Here is a 19,124-nt window from a genome sequence, read left to right as displayed (position 1 = left end):
AACTATCAACAGGAGGGCTTATAAGCCCTTCCTCAATGGGTAATGCTATTTTCAGAGATCACCATTTCTAAATTGATGGCTCACCTGAAGTAAGTCAAGAAAATGGTAGAACATACAGCAACAGGTCTCTCTCTGCTCAGATGGAAGTTTTGAAGTAATGTAGCTTTTTCAGGAAAGTATTTATACCTTTTGATATGTTGCATGTTGATTTGCACTTTCAGGTAAGAATCTGACTGTGCTTTGTACACGTGACAATAACGAGCCTTTAAACCTGTAATCAGACTCTAAAGGTGTATTGTAAATTCAAAATTGTGTTATTTTACTATTTGAATTATTGGGCATTTATGGTTATCATATTAGTACTATTTTTCCGTGCTTTAAGAATATTATTTAGTTTGACTTAGTTAGACAGCTTTTCAGATCTTTCAATTCTAAGACTGTCAGTTACAAATGCTGTTTGTCTGTCTATATTGTTCTGGGTCACATTGAAAATTAACTGATGTAACTGATGTATGTTGATTTGCTATTTTTCTGTATTAATACAGTATTATGACATTATAGTAAACATGAGAAGAAATTACTCATAATTTGATAGTGGTAACATTCTAATATTGTTATTAGTGATATCTTTTAAAGCAGCTGCAATGCAGTACATTTATTGTGGAGAATTGTGTTAACATGCAGTGAAAGTCAGATTACTATACTGTTTTCTTTTACTCAGGCAATTGGCATTTCTAATAAACAGTTCTTACAGTCAAAATGAATTTCTTAACTGTTGTACTGTAGGTAAAGGTGAGTCCAGCTGAGTCTTCCCAGTACAGCCTAGAGCCTTGTGAGGGGTGTGAATACAAAAGCTGTGTGTGTGCTGATGAAAACAAAGTATTCCGCTGGACTTTTACAGCTAAAGCACTGGGTAAGTAAAGCACTTCTGGTTCTGACATTGATAAAATCTCATTTTATAACACTTTTAATGTATGAAGCATTAGGGAGCCAGAGAAGCATGGCTATACATCTAGAAACATCACAAGTTGGTTAACATTCTCCATTATCTAAATAAATTGGACCAACAGACCTCCATAGTGAACACAAATTACTCAGAAATTAGGTTCAGGGTAGAACCGTCTGTAAATCTGAGGCTTAAACATGTAACAATGATATCTGATAGGCCTTACTGCACTTTTTTGTTCTTCAGGTGAAGTGAATGTAACTGTCCGCGCTGAGGTTTTGAGTACTGAGGAGCTATGTGGGAATGAAGTAGTCTCTTTTCCCGACCATGGACGTGCTGACACTGTCGTCCAGAAACTGCTTGTACAGGTGAAAAGAGAAACCATCAAAAACAGTGTACACTTTAAAAAAATCTTTTTACTACCATATACCGTAAAATAAATAAATAAATAAATAAATAAATATATATATATATATATATATATATATATATATATATATATATATCTATATCTATATATATATATATATATATATATATATATATATATATATATATATATATATATATATATATATATATAAAACCCAAGTTGGTTCTGTGTTCTATTTTAGCTGTCCATCTTTTTTGATTTGCTTGGCTAATTAAGGATAATGAAGAGTCTATCACAGTGTCAGTTACTAAAGAAACAAACTGGTATATACACCACAAAAAATTCCAAACACAGTCAGAAAAAGTACACTGAGTAATTTAAAGGGATCAAAGTATTTGAAAGCACAATTTCACATTGAACAAGAGGCCAAGTAGGACACCTGTGAAAATTGCACAGTAGGGAGAATCTATTCAACCAACCAACCATCCCTCCTTCCATCCATTATATGAAGTTAATCTAATCTAATCTTGTTAATACAAGGTCATAGAAATATGGCAGCTCTCCTGGCAGTAATTAATAGTACTGTACACTATTAGTACACAGTTTACACCCGTCAATTAACCCAATGTTCAAGGATGTAGAAGAAAGCCAGTTTACCCAGGAAAAAGCAAAATGTATGTGGGGACACCAGGCACTCACCACAAAGACTGTGATGGTTCCAAAAATTACAAAGCTAAACATTAAAAACTGGGCAATTTTAACACCCGGTGATGGACTGGCACCCTGTCCAGGGTTTGTTCACACCTCAGTGTTTCTTTGTTGTGTTTTTTTTTTTTTTTTTTGTTTCTGTCATCCCCTTACAACCTTCCATTGCAGTAATTTGACTTTTTAGCATTTATTTTTGAACTTTAAGTTGTGTCCATTTTGAAATGCCTGCAGTGAAGGTGCTTGACTTTCTTTTTTTTCTCCTCCCTTTCATTGTCATACCTTTCAAATCTCTTCTTTTTTTCTTTTTTTTTTAAATAAAGGGGAATATTGTTCAATTAAAAAAAAAATAGGTAGAATGCCCAGAGGGGACTGGGTGGTTTCGTGGCCTAGAACCCCTACAGATTTTATTTTTTTCTCCAGCCTTCTGGAGTTTTTTTTTTGTTTTTTCTGTCCACCCTGGCCATCGGACCTTACTCTTTTTCTATGTTAACTAATGTTATGTTATTTTAATTTCTTATTTTGTCTTTTATTTTTCTTTTCTTCATTATGTAAAGCACTTTGAGCTACTTTTTGTATGAAAATGTGCTATATAAATAAATGTTGTTGTTGTTGTTCCTGCCTTACCCCCTATGCTAGCTGGAATAAGCTCCAGTGCAAACCCGGTGATCCTGGTCTGCAAAAACAACAATATTTCTAAATGTCTTATAAATGTAAAATAATTACTGCTACTCTTTTCTGAATACAGAATAAGAGAAGAGAAAAAAAAGACCAGGGGCCTCATGCATAACGCCATGCGTAGAATTTGCACTATAACTATACGCACAAAAGCCAAAATCTGCTTACGCACAGAAAATCCAGATGCAGGAATCTGTGTGTTCGCCAACTTTCGCATTCTTCCGCTACATAAATCCCACTCAGCGTGGAAATAAACGCACGTGCACGTGCTTGCTGTCCTGCTCCAACTCCTCCCAGAATTATGCCTCTTTGAATATGCAAATCAATATAAATAGCCCTTAAGCCCAGGGTTCAGTGAAAAGGCAATGGCAAAAGTACAAGGAAAAATAGAAGAATTTCAGCGAATACCAAATGGAGGCAAAGAAAAACGTACTATTTGTTGGTTTAAACAGTTATATAAGCAACAAAAGGAAGTTGATCGAGTGACATAGCATGACGGAGAAACTCGAAAGCTCAAGATCACAAAGTCGCACAGTGCCCGAAATAAAAAAGTTGTCACATATCAAAGTTGGCGTGAAAAGGCGACTCGTAGCCAACCGTTTGAGTGTCATATGAAAGCTTATTAGGGTACAGTGAAAAAAAAGGCATACAGTGTGAAAAAAGCAGGAAATGTCAACTTTAATCTCAAAATTTCCACTTTAATCACGTAGTTTATTTTGTCATTAAAGTAGAACATCATAAACTTCATCTTAAAATCGTTTAATTTACTAGTTTCTCAAATCCCATTGTAACTAAAGTAGCATGTTAAATGCTTTGTTTTGTATTTGATCTTATATGTGCTCTATGTGCCTGAATCACTACGTGCTCTTACTCCGACAGGACACAGAATCCATTACGTTTGTAATATCACAGCTCTCTGAGTAATTAAAATACTGAGAAGTATACGTGATATCATTTTCATGATGATATGAGTTAAAGCATGTTATTAAACATGGGAACACGGTGGCACAGTGATTGTTCATGTCTTATAGCAAGATGCTTGCTGCGCCATGCGTGACCTTCAATGAAATGCTTTGTTACAGAAGTACTGTCTTTTTCAAACGTACTAACCCCCAATTCCTGTCCTTACTTTTCTTTCTCCAAATACCCAATCGCCACACAATCAGCTCTGTAATAGACGTTAAGCCATCTGTAAGCTTAGAACGCCGATTCTTCAAAACTTAGGAACATAGAAATATCTTTGTAATGTTTAATTATTCTATCCATCTATCCTTCCAGTGTCGCGCCAGCCACAGCATGAAAACAGCGCGAGGCAGGAACAAACCGTGAATGAAGCTCAAGCTCGCTAGCACTGCAGCACCGTGTAGTTAAAGTTTTATCTGTATAAGATAATCAACATATTTTGCTGCAAATGTAAATACGCGCTTTATAAAGTGGCTCAGGTTGTGCAATATTATAACTGTATCATAAGTATAATTACCTCATGTAAACTTGCAAGTACAAACAGTTCTACAAGGAGCACTTGATGGACTGATTGAGTGCGTGTATAGTTCTTGGGATGAAACTGTTTGTGAACCATGAGGTCCGAACAGGAAAGGCTGTGAAGCGTTGGTTGGATGAGAGCAGTTCAAATAGCGAATACCTGAGGCAGCAAGTGCTTGATGCTGTATACCGATAATTCTCTTTCCAATCGATGTAGATCTGTGATTCACACTCAGATACAGTGATATAAATACTCCGAGTGGTGCAGTGCGAGTAATATGGAAAAAGATGATCCGCTGTGGCAACCCCTAACGGGAGCAGCTGACAGAAGAAGAAGAAGGTGCAGTGAGAGTAACAACGCTAAAGCAGTTATGGTATTTAGAATAGTTTGACCATTCTGTGGACCATTATATTGTTACAGGATAATTACAATCAGATGCATTACATTTATGAACAATATGTGGTTAATTTCAGTGTATTTGATAAAGCCGCCGTCGTGGATGTGGATCTAAGAAAGGGTAACCACACAGGAACAGTAGCACTGCTTTGATGCTGGGTGCTGCCAGTCTGCAAAACCGAGTGGAGAACTTGCGTACGACAGGGTATGAGGTACCGCGGAAAAGTGTGTGGCTTTACGCCAAGTGTAGGTTTTATACATTGCGATTTGAACGTGGAAACGTTCTTACACAACATTTCTGTGCGTACGCACCATTTATACATAAGGCCCCAGCTAATTAAATGAATATCAGTTAGCAATTTATTATCACTGATTGTGAACATGGTTGAAACAGAAAGCTTCATCCACAATGGGACCCTATAACCAAATTTGCAAACTACTGATGTAGAAAACAGATAAGAATTTCACCTGTCACCTATTGTGGTGGGCAGCATGGTGGCGCAGCTGTAGCACTTCTGCCTCCTGGTATGGACACCAGGATTCATGTCCTGAGTCCTCCTAGAGTGGACTCTGCATGTTCTGCCTGTGTCTGTGTGGGTTTCCTCCAGGTTCATAGGTTTCTTCTCACTGTCCAACAACATGCAGGTTAGGTGAATAGGCAATGCTAGCTGGGATAGGCTCCAGAATCAAACCCCCCCACTGGCCTGACCCCCGACCCCCCCAATAATAGTTTGGAATGAGCAGGTTAAAGAATGACACGACCTGTTGTGGTGTGTCTTATTTATAATTGTAAGGATTTGTTTGCTTTATTTCTTTTAGGCTGAGGGAGTTCAGAAAACAACTGCAATCAATGCTCTGTTGTGTCCTAAAGGTAAGGTTCTTAGTTATATAATTTGTTTATTATTCTCCAATTGTGCATAAGCAAGTGCTGGACAGGAATCTAACCTGGAAGCATCAAAAAGCATTATAAATGATGAATGATATAGTGTACACTGTAAAAAAAAATGCCAAAAGATATTTTGAGTGTGTTGTTGTATGCCACTCAGTCCAAACAGAAAGGGTGAAGACTTGAAAATGCTTCATATTTTAAGTTCATATTTAAAATATTTAAGTTCATATTTTATTATTAGATTAGATTAGATATTCTTTATTTATCCCAAAGGTAAATTTATTCATATATTGCTTAATTACTTCATATCATTTTAAAATTAATCTAAACCTTCCTTAATTCATAAACCTTATTATAATATTCTCTGCTGTATATACTACAAGCCACTAATTTTATTGTATGACAAATATCTATCTATCTATCTATCTATCTATCTATCTATCTATCTATCTATCTATCTATCTATCATTATTATAACAGTATTATATGGCACCTTTCACATTTATCTTTTATTATAATAGTAATATATAGCACCTTTCACATCTATTATTATAATAGTATTATATAGTGCCTTTCACATTATCTATCTATCTATCTATCTATCTATCTATCTATCTATCTATCTATCTATCTATCTATCTATCTATCTATCTATCTATCTATCTATCTATCTATCTATCTATCTATCTAATCAGAGTCCTACTGTGTGGGCAGAAATCTCTTTAAACAGAACACTTTTTCTTTTGCTGTAAATGATTGGTTCCCTGACATCCACTAGATGGAACGTGAGTTATGTAGAGAGGAGATTGTTCGTAAATATGTTTTTGTTATTTTCCAGAGGAGTTCACTGAGTCTAAAACATTTTCTTTGGAGCTTCCAGAAGTGTTTGTAGAAGGATCAGCCAAAGCATCTGTGTCAGTCCTAGGTAAAAACACCAAAAATATAGAAAATGTTAAGCTATTTGTTCTGACCAAAATTTTGTGAAAATATGGAAAATAAAACAGGTTAATTATTAGATGATGCTGGGTTCTAAACCTGATCTTTCACTGATTTTCAATAAACAGTCAGTCAGTCATTATCCAACCTGCTATATCCTAACACAGGGTCACGGGAGTCTGCTGGAGCCAATCCCAGCCAACACAGGGTGCAAGGCAGGAACAAACCCCGGGCAGGGCGCCAGCCCACCGCAGGGCACACACACACACCCACACACCAGGGACAATTTAGGATCACCAATGCACCTAACCTGCATGTCTTTGGACTTTGGGAGGAAACCGGAGCACCCTGATGAAACCCACACAGACACGGGGAGAACATGCAAACTCCACGCAGGGAGGACCCGGGAAGCAAACCCAGGTCTCCTTACCGTGCCGCCCTCAATAAATATTGAGTTTATCAAAGGTTTACACCAGAGGTTCTAAATAAAGAGCATTATTCTTAAATAAAAATGCTTGTCTGCAATTTCATAAAAGAAAAAGAAAAAACTATTGGAAAAACACATTTTTAGAAAATGTCTGATTTTTACTTTGAAAAAAGTTTTTTTTAATTGGTCATATCTTCATCATTTCATTCCTCTTGTAATAAATAAGTAAACTTGATGCAGAAAGGTGACAAGCTGTCAATAAAGCATTTATTTGTCCCCATGGAGAAATTTGGTGTTTTACAGAAGCTCTTTAAATAAATAAATATATAAATAGGTAATTAAATTAATAAATAAATATAGTAAGTTGAGAAACAAAAATAAACAGTGGGAAGTACTGTACAGATGTATACCAAGAACCATACTGTTACTAATTCATTAATTAATTGTGGTACCATTCCATTTGAAATCCCGATATGTTTATTGTGGCATTCTCTTGCTCTTTTATTGTCCTCAAAGTAAAATTTCTTAAAATATGCTTGAAACTGTATTATCCTTTTTCAGTTAAGATTGTAGCTGTGAATTGACACAATATTATACCTAAGAAACAATTTCTTAATTTATTAGCAGTTCACAATGTAATTAAACCTGCTCTTAAAAATGACAATTGAGCATTTGGTTATTTCTTAAACATGCACTTTCAGATCTGCCAATATTAAATTTGAACCTTCAACTGAGTGCCACAGTGGTGCAGTGCATAACATGAATGTCTTAGATCCTAGCTTCAAGTCCAAGACAGTTGCTGCCAGTGAAAAATTTGCATGTTCTCCCTGTTTTTGCCTAATTTTTTTTTCCGGTGTTTCCATTTTGGCCTGTATCCCAAAGATATGCATGTTAGGTGAACTGATCAATATTAACTGACCCTCTGAGGTCGTGTCTGAGTGTGTCCAGCGATAGATTACTGCATTCCTCAAGACTTGCACCCCTTTTGGCTCTGTGAAACTAAGATCTTATTCACCATGTTTTATTGATATAGGCTGGATTGGAAAAGGCACACATTTATATAGTTTATAATTATAAACACTTTCTGTTTCTGTGTATCTCAAAGGTGGTATAATGTCACAGTCGTTAACAGTAATCGCTCATTCATCCAGATACCAAGATATTATTCCTCGACTGCAGACTATACAAATTTTGCATTTTCATTTCGTTTTCTTGTTTTTTTTCTTTGAGTTTACTCTATATTAAGAATTGTCAAAAAGTCCATAACCTTTAACTTTATTGTTATAACAACTAGGAATAATAGAAAAGTAAAATACTGTATATGAAGTGTTCTCTTTAAAAAGCAAACAACTTTTCTTCTGGCATGCCTGTTTCTAAAGCTTTTCAACATGACATCCTCCAACATCCCAAAGACTTGTATGTTACTTTCAAGGGTCTCAAAGACATGAGTAAGCGGGATGTGCGTGAGTGACAGTACCTTTTAGGGTGTCTAGTTTTGTCCACTGTTTTTGTACTCTGTGTTAATATCTGAGATATCCTGTATTTTAGTAATCCTGATGGATCTTCCAAAAATACAGAGAACCATATGAGGAGAACTAAGAGGAGAAAAAGACCTTAAATAAAAGGAGAAGCCCTATAAAGAGCCACTAGCAACACTTTAGATTAGATGCTTCCTATAATGGATCTATTATTCACATACTGTTATGCAACAAGACATTAACAAATGCTCTGTTTGATCTCAATGACACTTACAAAGCATCGATAAAGTGGTTATTGATCTGTGTGGTGTAGCATACTAAAATAACTTCACTTTGGAATGGTCTGAGTGGAGCATAATACGTCTCTCAAAATTGCATAATTCTGAATAAGACTTGTGAATCCTGAATTATGTTTTAAAAACGTTAAGTTATCATACTCACAAGTAATTCTACCGGCATGTCACAAATTCTGAAATGCCACTCTGCACAAAGATGGTGTAACAACTTTGCAAATGCTTTGTGTTAATAAGACCAAAACAAGTTTTGCTAATATCTTATTACATAACAGTATATGACTAATACCATCATTAAAGGCAGTACCTAAATGAATGTTACCAAGCCACTGAAGACTAAATCAACATTAGTGCCCAAATATGGCCTTTTGGAGTTTTGAGGCCAGCATGTAGTGGATTATCTAGCTTGGTCATTAACGAGTGTGGAAGTGAGGCAAAGCCAAACCAAAGGACCCTTGTCATCACCATTTAAAACTGTAAGAAACATACCATATGTCACCACAGCATCTAAACCAACTAGAAGTTTCCAAAATGCCGATTCTTGTGCTAGGGATGGATTTGAAGTAAAGTAATGCTGAAGTGAACAAACAGAACCAGGTTAGGTAAGGTTTGGAGGTGTGTTTAAATAACTTTGTGCAAAGCTGAAAGAAAACTTGGGGAAAATTAAGTAAAAAATAGAGAAACAAATGAGCAAAATAGAGAACAAAATTAGAATTTTTGGACCTCATCTTGAGGCTGTGAAGCTTATGCTCATGACTTGCACCAAACATTTGGAGCAAATTCTTTAGAATCCAAATAACAAAACACTCCACAATAAATTTATGGAATCCAAAGACAATTGCAGAAGAAACTTCTGAATCATGGGACCACTGGAAATTGCTAGAAATTCAGAATATGAAGTACAATATGCATTCAATTTTTTTCTAACATCTTGAGTGAAGACTTTAAAATAGATGCCAGAATTGTAATTGCTTATTGTATCTTCAGAAATTAAGATCTTTGAAAGTTTTGCATTTGATACAAAATGGGATTAGATTGGGGTAAAGCAATACCCTATTCTTGGAGACATTTCATACGTTCCTGCATACATGTTATATCACTGACATGTGGCTATGTAAATTGGTGGCCATTTAATTCAAGTGGAAGCAATATTCTTTGTAATCACTGTAACTGTCTATGCTTTTCAAAGGAAAAAATTGTAATTAGCTTCCAAAACCTAACTTTTCTAGCAATTTTTTTGTTTACTTTAGGAATTGAAACACTTATTTTAATTATAAATTTGCATTTTCCAAATAATTTGGTTGCTAATTTCTAAGATTTTTGTATATCAACCACGGCTGATTCCTGACTGTTCTTTTTGTTTATCTTGTTTATTCTCATGTAATAAATATAAAAATTGGTCCACATTTCACTAAATGACCAAAGCAGTCAAAACACAACTGTCCTTACATCCACAGACAGTTCTGTATCTTACACCTTAAAATTACTTTAGGTGAAGAATCACACAGACCATCATGGTAAGGTGGACATTTAACTTCACATGACATTCTCAATGCTCGGTTTTTTTTTACCATCTACGTAAATTCCTGCCTGGTTTGGATTGCTTAATATTTAGATTTCAAGTATAAATACTCATTGAAAAATAATGAGAAAATAAAATGAAAGCACAATTAATCAATTGTTTTATTGTTAATGTTAATGTTTTACTTCTGTCCCTTGACTTCTGTCCCTTTGTGTAGGAGATGTGATGGGACGAGCCATGCAGAACCTGGACAAACTCCTGGCTATGCCTTTTGGGTGTGGAGAACAGAATATGGTGCTTCTTGCTCCTAACATTTACGTCCTGCGCTATCTGGAAGCAACAGGACAGATGACAGAACAAATCAAAGCCAAAGCGATCCGATTCATGGAGAGTGGTGAGAGACTTTGGAGTAGGAAATAAAAAAAATCATTTTAAGTGTTCAAAGCTGAGCAGGACACCATCAGTTTATGTGTGCATAATTATACATATAGCATAATGTACTCTTAATGAGTTACCAGGATATTCACTTAGCGTTCAGTTCATTAAGAATTTTAAGACTTTTGCTCGTAAGTTTTAAAAGCACAGTGTGCTATGCAGTCTTAAAAGGAATGAATGATTTCTGAACATTCCCAAAAAGTTGGGGACAGAGAAACCAAACATTTTTAGTCCAAAAACCTGTAAGACATATCTAGAGAAATGCCAAGAGATGAATGTCAATTTAATTATAATTCTGCACTGTATCAAAGGTTTTAAGATGTTTACAGTAAAACCAAAAGAAAGAATGATTTATATGGTAACAAAGCAAGTCAGTGCCTTTTGTGGTTTGTAGCAGATCCAAAAATCAACACAATTTATATTTCAAGCAGTAACCTTAATGCTGACAGTGAAAATATAACAATCTGGTTTGTTTATGCTAATGTTAGGATGACATAAACAATGTTAAATTTTTGTCACATTTATTTATTTTTATAATTATCTTGCTGCATTGGGTTGCCGCCCTGCCCGGGATTGGCTCCTGCCTTGTGCCCTGTGTTGACTGGGATTGGCTCCAGCAGACCCCCATGACCCTGTGTTCGGATTCAGCAGGTTGGAAAATGGATGGATGGATGGATAATTATCTTGATGATGTCAGTTTATATCCATGTTGTTTATTTCTTTGTGGGCACTGCCATTTTGTGTGTTTTCTTATATATAAGAGCTTAGGTCGCAATGATTCTAGGCCCATGATGCATAAGACATCTATTAAATAGAAAATTGAACAGTTGTGAAGCTGTGAGGCTTTTATTTATTTATTATGAAATGTTTTTCTATTTTTGAATAAGTATTCACTGCATATACAGATGGGTTTCTGGTTTTGGATGATTTCCGTTCCTAAGGATGGCTGTAGTGTCATTTTGTATTTGTATTGTACTGCAAAATGTCCATTAATTGGAAATTATCAAAAATGCATAATGCTTAATTATGTATTTTTGCAGAAATGTTTCACTAAAATGACAGTGATACAAGATTGCTGTACTTTAAATAACAAATAATTTAAACTAAGAATTTGAGCAATGGGTATGTTGACCTTATGCTTAAATGTTGTACAGTTCTGGACAATGTTGTGGCACCTCAAAAAGCTGGAAAAGACACAGTAATGGCAGGAAAACCCACCACTAACTGATGATTGTGAATCATGTGCTGTCTCTGCTGAAGAATTGCTCAGCATGTCTCAGTACCCTGAAGGCTTATACATCCTTAAGCAGAAAGGCTGGGACACATACTTTAGATGCCAGAAAGCAGCAGGTCCTACCACTCAGCTAAATATTGACAGAGCTGATTGAAGTGCTTCTGCTCAGAGTTTATTATGTTCACAAGTTCTGTGATTGGTGCAAGCAAAATGTACAAAATGATTGAAATAGTGACACTGCACTATGCCTCCACTGTAGTGACGGCTGCTGTGTTTTTATTTGCATCATTTTACTTTGTTTGTAAGAATCACTATTTGAAAATCATATTGAAATTCAGTTGAATACAATCATTTTGTTTTCTGTGCTCATTTGTATCTGTAAAATTTGCTGTAAGTTGAGACCATCGTAAACCAAAACCTGCCTATATCTCTCAGTCTGCATTTATGGCTGACCTATGCCTGACAGCATCAGGTATTGATGCTTCTGGGAAGTGTGTTGATGTTTTCTCAATTTATAATTATAGCATGATCTTCCAAATATGGGTGATGTGCGTAGAATAACTTAAATAAAACAATACTATACAGTAGATTCTTAAAGTATTCCATTAGTTTTGACCAGTCTCCCTTTCTCTGCTGCTGAGCACCACCCCCATAGCATGATGCTGCCACCACCATGCTTTAATATTATTAGGTTGGTGATGAGCAATATTGGGCTTTGCCAGACTTAGTGCTTAGAGTTCTGCCCAAACAGTTCAGTTTTAGTCTAAACAAATGAGAGATTTTCCCTTTCCTTAAAATGCTGTCGTAAGCCTTTAACTTCCATCTAGCTACTCAGCCATAAATGCCTAATTGATGGATTTCTACTGAGATTATCATCCTTCCGACAGGTTCTCCGATCTCAGCAGAGGACTTCTGAAGCTCTGATACAGTGACCATTGAGTTCTTGGTCACCTCCCTGACCAAGACTTTTTTTTACCCAGTTACTCAGTTTGGCTGAATAGCCAACTGGAGAAAGAATCCTGGTGGTTGCAAACTACTTCCATTTTACAATATTATTGATGGCAATATTCTCCTGGGAACACTCAAAGCTTTAGAAATAGTTTTATGCCTTTTCCTTGACCCTTATACATTTTTTTTCTCCATTCTGCATGAAAATATGAGATTAAAATTTTTCTTCGGCCCATTCAGTGGTGGACCTACATTTTGGGGCCCTGAAGCTTGAACTGTTATGTGGGCCCCTTCACAACCAGCAACAAGTTCTTCATAACCACTGTCATCTTCTTCAACGAGGTTGCCCCACGACAAATCACAACCACAACATCTCAAATTTTCATTCAAATTGCAGTTTTAAATTACACTATACTGTTAACTTTATTTTTTAAAAATTCCTCCTCATGCAGTAGACACCCAAAATTTCAGTGTTAGACCACAACCACTACATTTTTGATTAAAATTGCAGTACTGAATTACACATTAGTGTTATGTTTTTAAATTCCTTCTCATACAGTAGACACCCAAATTTTCAAGCAAAGTAGGCTAAAGTCTTCTCTGGTGCCCTTCTCGGATTAGGGCCCCTGAAGTTTAAGATTCATTAGATTCATAGTAGATCCGCCTCTGAGGCCATCACTACAATCTATAGAGGGTAAGCAATGTATAAACAAAATATTGTTTATTTTTGGGAAGAGTATTTCTTTAACTGTTTTATTTGATTTGTGTTCTTAGTGACTGCCACTTGAAATATTTTTTTTAATTTGTAATAATTTTTGACTCTCTTCTATATACTGTATAATATATTTTTATCTTTTTAAAAATATTCATAGTGTAAGCTCGTTCTCTTTTACATTCTAGGGTACCAGAGGGAGCTAAACTATAAACATACGGATGGATCTTACAGTGCATTTGGCAATTCATATGAGTCGGGCAACACCTGGTGAGTCTGTCCTAGCATACTGAGCATAGTTACAATTGTCATGCAGTGTTTTATACTATGAATGTAATTATGTTAAGGATGCAATTTTGAAAGGGGAGTGACAGTGGCACAGAGGTTTGTAGTGCTGCCTCATAGACTCAGAGCTACGGATTAAAATTTCAACTCCGGCACTCTGTTTGTGATTGTATGTTCACCTCATGTATGCAGTTTTTTTCTTCATACTCCTGTCTTCTTAGACATTTCATAGATGTGTGCTTTAGGTTAATTGGTGCTTCTGAATAGGCCAAGTCTAAGTGAATGTGACCTATAATAGTTACTTCATGTCCACAATGCCGACAATATAGACAAAAAAAAACCTGGAAGTCATGAAATGTTTTAAGGAGTTTTGATAAAGAATGGATACATGAATTTAAAAGGGTTAATGCAATGTGTTAATTTAACATGCTCAAAGGATTTAATTAAACATTTAATTGACATAGCTACCCTTTTTACCACTTATTTGATTTAAAAGATAAGTATGACATTTTTCAAGTTTGAATTATTTCTTCACAATCATGGTATATGTAAATTTGCCACATAAAATTATGTTCTAAAATGAAGCATTCCTTATAAATTTAAAAAATACTTTCGTCTTTTCTTGCAGCTTACAATTGGGCTAGAGGGTGCACGAGTCCATAGGTGAATGAAAAAGCCTTAAAATGTACCAAATACGTCCACTTTGAAGCAACAAATGTTTCAATTTACAAAAACATGCCTTTCGCATAAGCAAACTAGAAATAATTATTTTAACACAGATTACAAAGTAGTGCAAACTATTACAGTTTAAATTGTTGCAATCACATTACAGTTAATGACTTGACTACAACAACATTTATTTATATAGCACATTTTCATACAAAAAATGTAGCTCAAAGTGCTTTATATGATGAAGAAAGAGAAAAAAGACAGTAAGAATTAAAATCAGAGAAAACTAATTAACATAGAATAAAAGTAACGTCCGATGGCTAGGGAGGACAGAAAAAACAAAAAAACTCCAGACAGCTGGAGAAAAAATAAAATCTGCAGGGGTTCCAGGCCATGAGACCGCCCAGCCCCCTCTAGGCATTCTACCTAACATTAGTCCTCATTGTATTCAGAGTTCTCATGGAAGGACTTGATGACGGTCATGTGGACTTCTGGGCTTTAATCCATCAATGTAGGGACATCACAGTGCTTTGATTAGGTGGTGGTGGCGCAGGTCGCCACCACAGAAAACCAGAAAAAGAACAGAAGAGAGAGTAGGGGTTAGTACGGATTTTGGAGCCACCATGAATAGTAATGATAATTAATTGAATATGCAGAGCATCAGGATTAAATTAAAATGAAGTTATGAGAAAGCCATGTTAAAGTAATGTGTTGTTAGCAGTTTTTTAAAGTGCTCCACCGTATCAGCCTGGCGAATTCCTATTGGCAGGCTATTCCAGATTTTAGGTGTATGACAGCAGAAGGCCACCTCACCACTTCTATTAAGTTTAGCTCTTGAAATTCTAAGCAGACACTCATTTGAAGATCTAAGGTTACGATTTGGAATATAAGATGTCAGACACTCCGATATATAAGATGGAGAGAGATTATTTAAGGCTTTGTAAACCATAAGCAGTATTTTAAAGTCAATTCTGAATGACACAAGTAACCAGTGTAGTGACATCAAAACTGGGGAAATGTGTTTGGATTTTCTTTGCCTAGTTAGGACTCTAGCAGCTGCATTTTGCACTATTTGCAGTCGATTTATGTCTTTTTTGGGTAGTCCTGAGAGGAGTGCGTTACAGTAATCTAGTCGACAGAAAACAAAAGCGTGAACTAATTTCTCAGCATCTTTCAATGATATAGGAGGTCTAACTTTTGCTATATTTCTTAAGTGAAAAAATGCTGTCCTAGTGATCTTATTAATATGCGATTTAAAATTCAGGTCACTGTCAACAGTTACCCCAAAATTCTTTACCTTCGTCTTGACTTTTAATCCTAATGCATCAAGTTTATTTCTAATAACCTCATTATATCCATTATTGCCAATCACTAAAATTTCAGTTTTTTCTTTATTTAGCTTGAGAAAATTACTACTCATCCACTCAGAAACACAAGTAAGACTTTGTGTTAGTGAAACAACAGAGTCGGGGTCATCAGGTGCTATTGATAAATACAGTTGTGTGTCAACAGCATAGCTGTGGTAGTTCATGTTTGCCCCGAGATAATCTGACCTAACGAATAACATGAATATCATGTGTCTTTAAGTATAATTACCACAACTAACAAAGAATTTTCTACCTGCCAGGTAGGATTCAAACCAATTTAAGACACTGCCAGAGAGGCCAACCCACTGACTAAGGCGATTTCTAAGAATATTGTGGTCAATGGTGTCAAATGCAGCACTCAGATCTAAGAGGATGAGAACAGATAAATGGCCTCTGTCTGCATTTACCTGCAAGTCATTTACTACTTTAACAAGTGCAGTTTCTGTACTGTGATTTGTTTTGAAACCCGACTGAAACGTATCAAGAATAGCATGTTTATTGAGGTGGTCATTTAGCTGCATAATGACTGCCTTCTCTAGAATTTTACTTAAGAAAGGCAGGTTAGAAATAGGTCTATAATTTTCAAAAGCAGAGGAGTTGAGATTATTTTTCTTGAGTAGGGGTTTAACTATAGCAGTCTTAAGACAGGCTGGGAAGACCCCCGTATCTAATAACGAGTTTACTATGTCAAGAATACTATCAATTAACATGCCCGATACTTCTTTGAAAAAACTTATTGGTATTGGGTCAAGGATGCAGGTGGAGGGTCTCAGTTGAGAAATTATCTACATATATAAAAATGGAATGGGTGGGTCGTCGGGTGGGCCTTTTTTTCATTCTGTTGAAAGACATGCCCTACTCACTGGACAGTTAAAAACACCAATCAAACTAACGATGACATCAAGTATTACCCAATCAAAAGTAGGAAAGGAGGCATCTTCATAAAATGCGTGTGGGATGATTTGCATGAGACGCTGCTTTAAAAAAAAAATGATAAAAAAAATACGGGATAAATCCCGTCCAGTATTGATTCAAAACGGGACGCGCAATTTCATTCTCAAACGCGGCACGATTCCGTATTTTAAAGGACGGGTGGCAACCCTACAGTGCCAGGTAACCACCCATACAATAACATTGTGATTCAGACTAGGAATGCAATGAATGTAATTACCTCGATCTACATACAAGGCGAAAGTGTTGCAACATTCAAAGATGATGGTTTGGGATAAGTACACCATACAACATAAAAGAGCTTATGAAGCCTTGAACCGAAAAAAGCAACATCTCAGAGATCGTAAAAAAAAAAATAGGAGCTAATGTCGTTTTACTCGCTGTAGATTTTAGTCAAACATTACCAGTTATTTCACGAGGGAGACCAGCACATCAACTCAACGCGTGTTTAAAATCCATGCTTCTCCCACGCTCGGTTATATGTCGCGTGTTCTCGGGTAGGTGCACCAAAAAATGTATACATTTAAGCATGTAATGGGCAAACAAAAAATGAGGTATACCCGAAGGCACAGCAGTAGTACTTAATGTAACTTTACTTCTTAAATGTTAATGTTTTACTGTTTAATAATTTATACGCTTCTTATATGTTGTTCAAATTCTTTTATCAAAATACCACTGACAGCGCAATGCACGATAACATCGAGTGAATACACCATACACATCCGCCCACGGCTGCCCTGCTGTGCGCAGATAGGACTTGATTGTACAATAAAATAAAATAAAGATAAAAAGACTAAAACAATCATCACCCATAAAGCGGATAGTAGACGTGACGTACTATATGTGTACCACATTTCAAGTGTATAGGTGCAACGGTTTGCGAGCTACAGGTCATTTAAAATCCTGGACAGACACACAAATTGCCACGGTAGCAAATTACAGAAGAAGATTTTACTGTTTAATAATTTATATTTATATGAAATGTGCTTCTTATATATTACTTCATATTCTCATATGATAATGATGTTAATGTTTATATTGATTTCTGTGTTATTAAAACTGCATGTATGTGTGTATATGTATATCTATATATATATATATATACTAGCAAAATACCCGCGCTTCGCAGCGGAGAAGTAGTGTGTTAAAGAGGTTATGAAAAAAAAAGGAAACATTTTAAAAATAACATAACATGATTGTCAATGAAAGCCCGTTTCACTCAGTAAGTCTTATGTGTGTGTTTATGTATGTGTGTGTATATATATGTACATGTGTATATGTAGATATGTATATATATGTATATGTATATAAATGTTTATGTGTGTGTGTATATTATATATATAATATATATATATATATATCTATATATATATATATATATATAAAAGACAGCAACAGTTATAACAATGACAACACAATTACATTGACAATCATGTTACGTTATTTTTAAAATGTTTCCTTTTTTTTTTCATAACCTCTTTAACACACTACTTCTCCGCTGCGAAGCGCGGGTATTTTGCTATATATATATATATATATATACGAGCTGTATATACCCGGCGTTGCCCGGGGCAGAAGTAACCTAATCGGTCAAACACTTACATATATACCAAAGTAAACCTAATCGGTCAAACAGTTACATATATAAAAAAACTGAACCTAATCGGACAAACAGCTAATCTATATACATAAGCAAACCTAATTGGTCAAACAGTTACATAAATACAAAAGCAAACCTAATCGATGAAACAGCTTCATATATACAGAAGCGAACCTAATTGGTCAAACAGTTATGCATGTGCAGAATAATTTTACAAAGATTATGCGTGTTAACAATCATTAAAAAAAAAAGATTGAGGAACTCTTCTTCTATATGTGATGAAGCTGGATGAAGCTGACTTGACGAAGACGTAGGTGGCATAGATTGGTTTTTCTAAAACAGAAGAAAAAAATGAGTATCTATTATTATTTTAAATTAGAATGAAAATGAGAACCTTGATTAGAGATAGATTATCCGTATTAAAATATGTGCATGAATAAACTTTTGCTAACTCTCTAGCAAAAGTTTATTCATACAAATTGGCATGGGATGGCTTTGTGAAAAAGTAAAAATTACATAAAAATAAATTGAGAATGCGTACTTCCATTTGACTGAGATTATGTGTAATGATGAAAAAAAAGTTTAGTATGTTTTTTTTTCCATACGGGAAGGATGTAAAACCTTACATAGGCACCCTTCAGCCCGTACTGAAGGGTAGTGTCAGATTCTTACTGACTAAAAAACACCCTTTTTATTCCACAGCTACCCCAAAAACCACTATTAGGCATTACTTTGGGGTGGCAGTAGTTTAGTTATGAAACAGCTGGGTCCTGAAAAAAATCTGTCTGATTAGTGGC

General features: G+C 35.5%; 1 protein-coding gene across 3 annotated transcripts in view; it reads left to right on the top strand.

Annotated features, from left to right (window-relative positions):
- Positions 1 to 19,124, top strand: part of LOC114658183 (alpha-2-macroglobulin-like protein 1) — a 291,504-nt gene that overhangs the window by 90,752 nt on the left and 181,628 nt on the right. The window contains exons 20-25 of one of the 3 annotated variants that reach the window (XM_051932112.1): positions 787 to 913; positions 1,193 to 1,314; positions 5,401 to 5,452; positions 6,309 to 6,395; positions 10,344 to 10,520; positions 13,644 to 13,725. The exons of the other annotated variants lie outside the window; for them this stretch is intronic. Of the exons in view, the coding sequence (XP_051788072.1) occupies positions 787 to 913; positions 1,193 to 1,314; positions 5,401 to 5,452; positions 6,309 to 6,395; positions 10,344 to 10,520; positions 13,644 to 13,725 (647 nt within the window). The remainder of the gene's footprint in view (positions 1 to 786; positions 914 to 1,192; positions 1,315 to 5,400; positions 5,453 to 6,308; positions 6,396 to 10,343; positions 10,521 to 13,643; positions 13,726 to 19,124) is intronic. 3 annotated transcript variants of the gene reach the window in all.

Source organism: Erpetoichthys calabaricus, chromosome 9 (genome assembly GCF_900747795.2).
Source record: "Erpetoichthys calabaricus chromosome 9, fErpCal1.3, whole genome shotgun sequence".
Taxonomy (NCBI): domain Eukaryota; kingdom Metazoa; phylum Chordata; class Cladistia; order Polypteriformes; family Polypteridae; genus Erpetoichthys; species Erpetoichthys calabaricus.
This window is presented reverse-complemented; position numbering and strand designations above follow the sequence as displayed.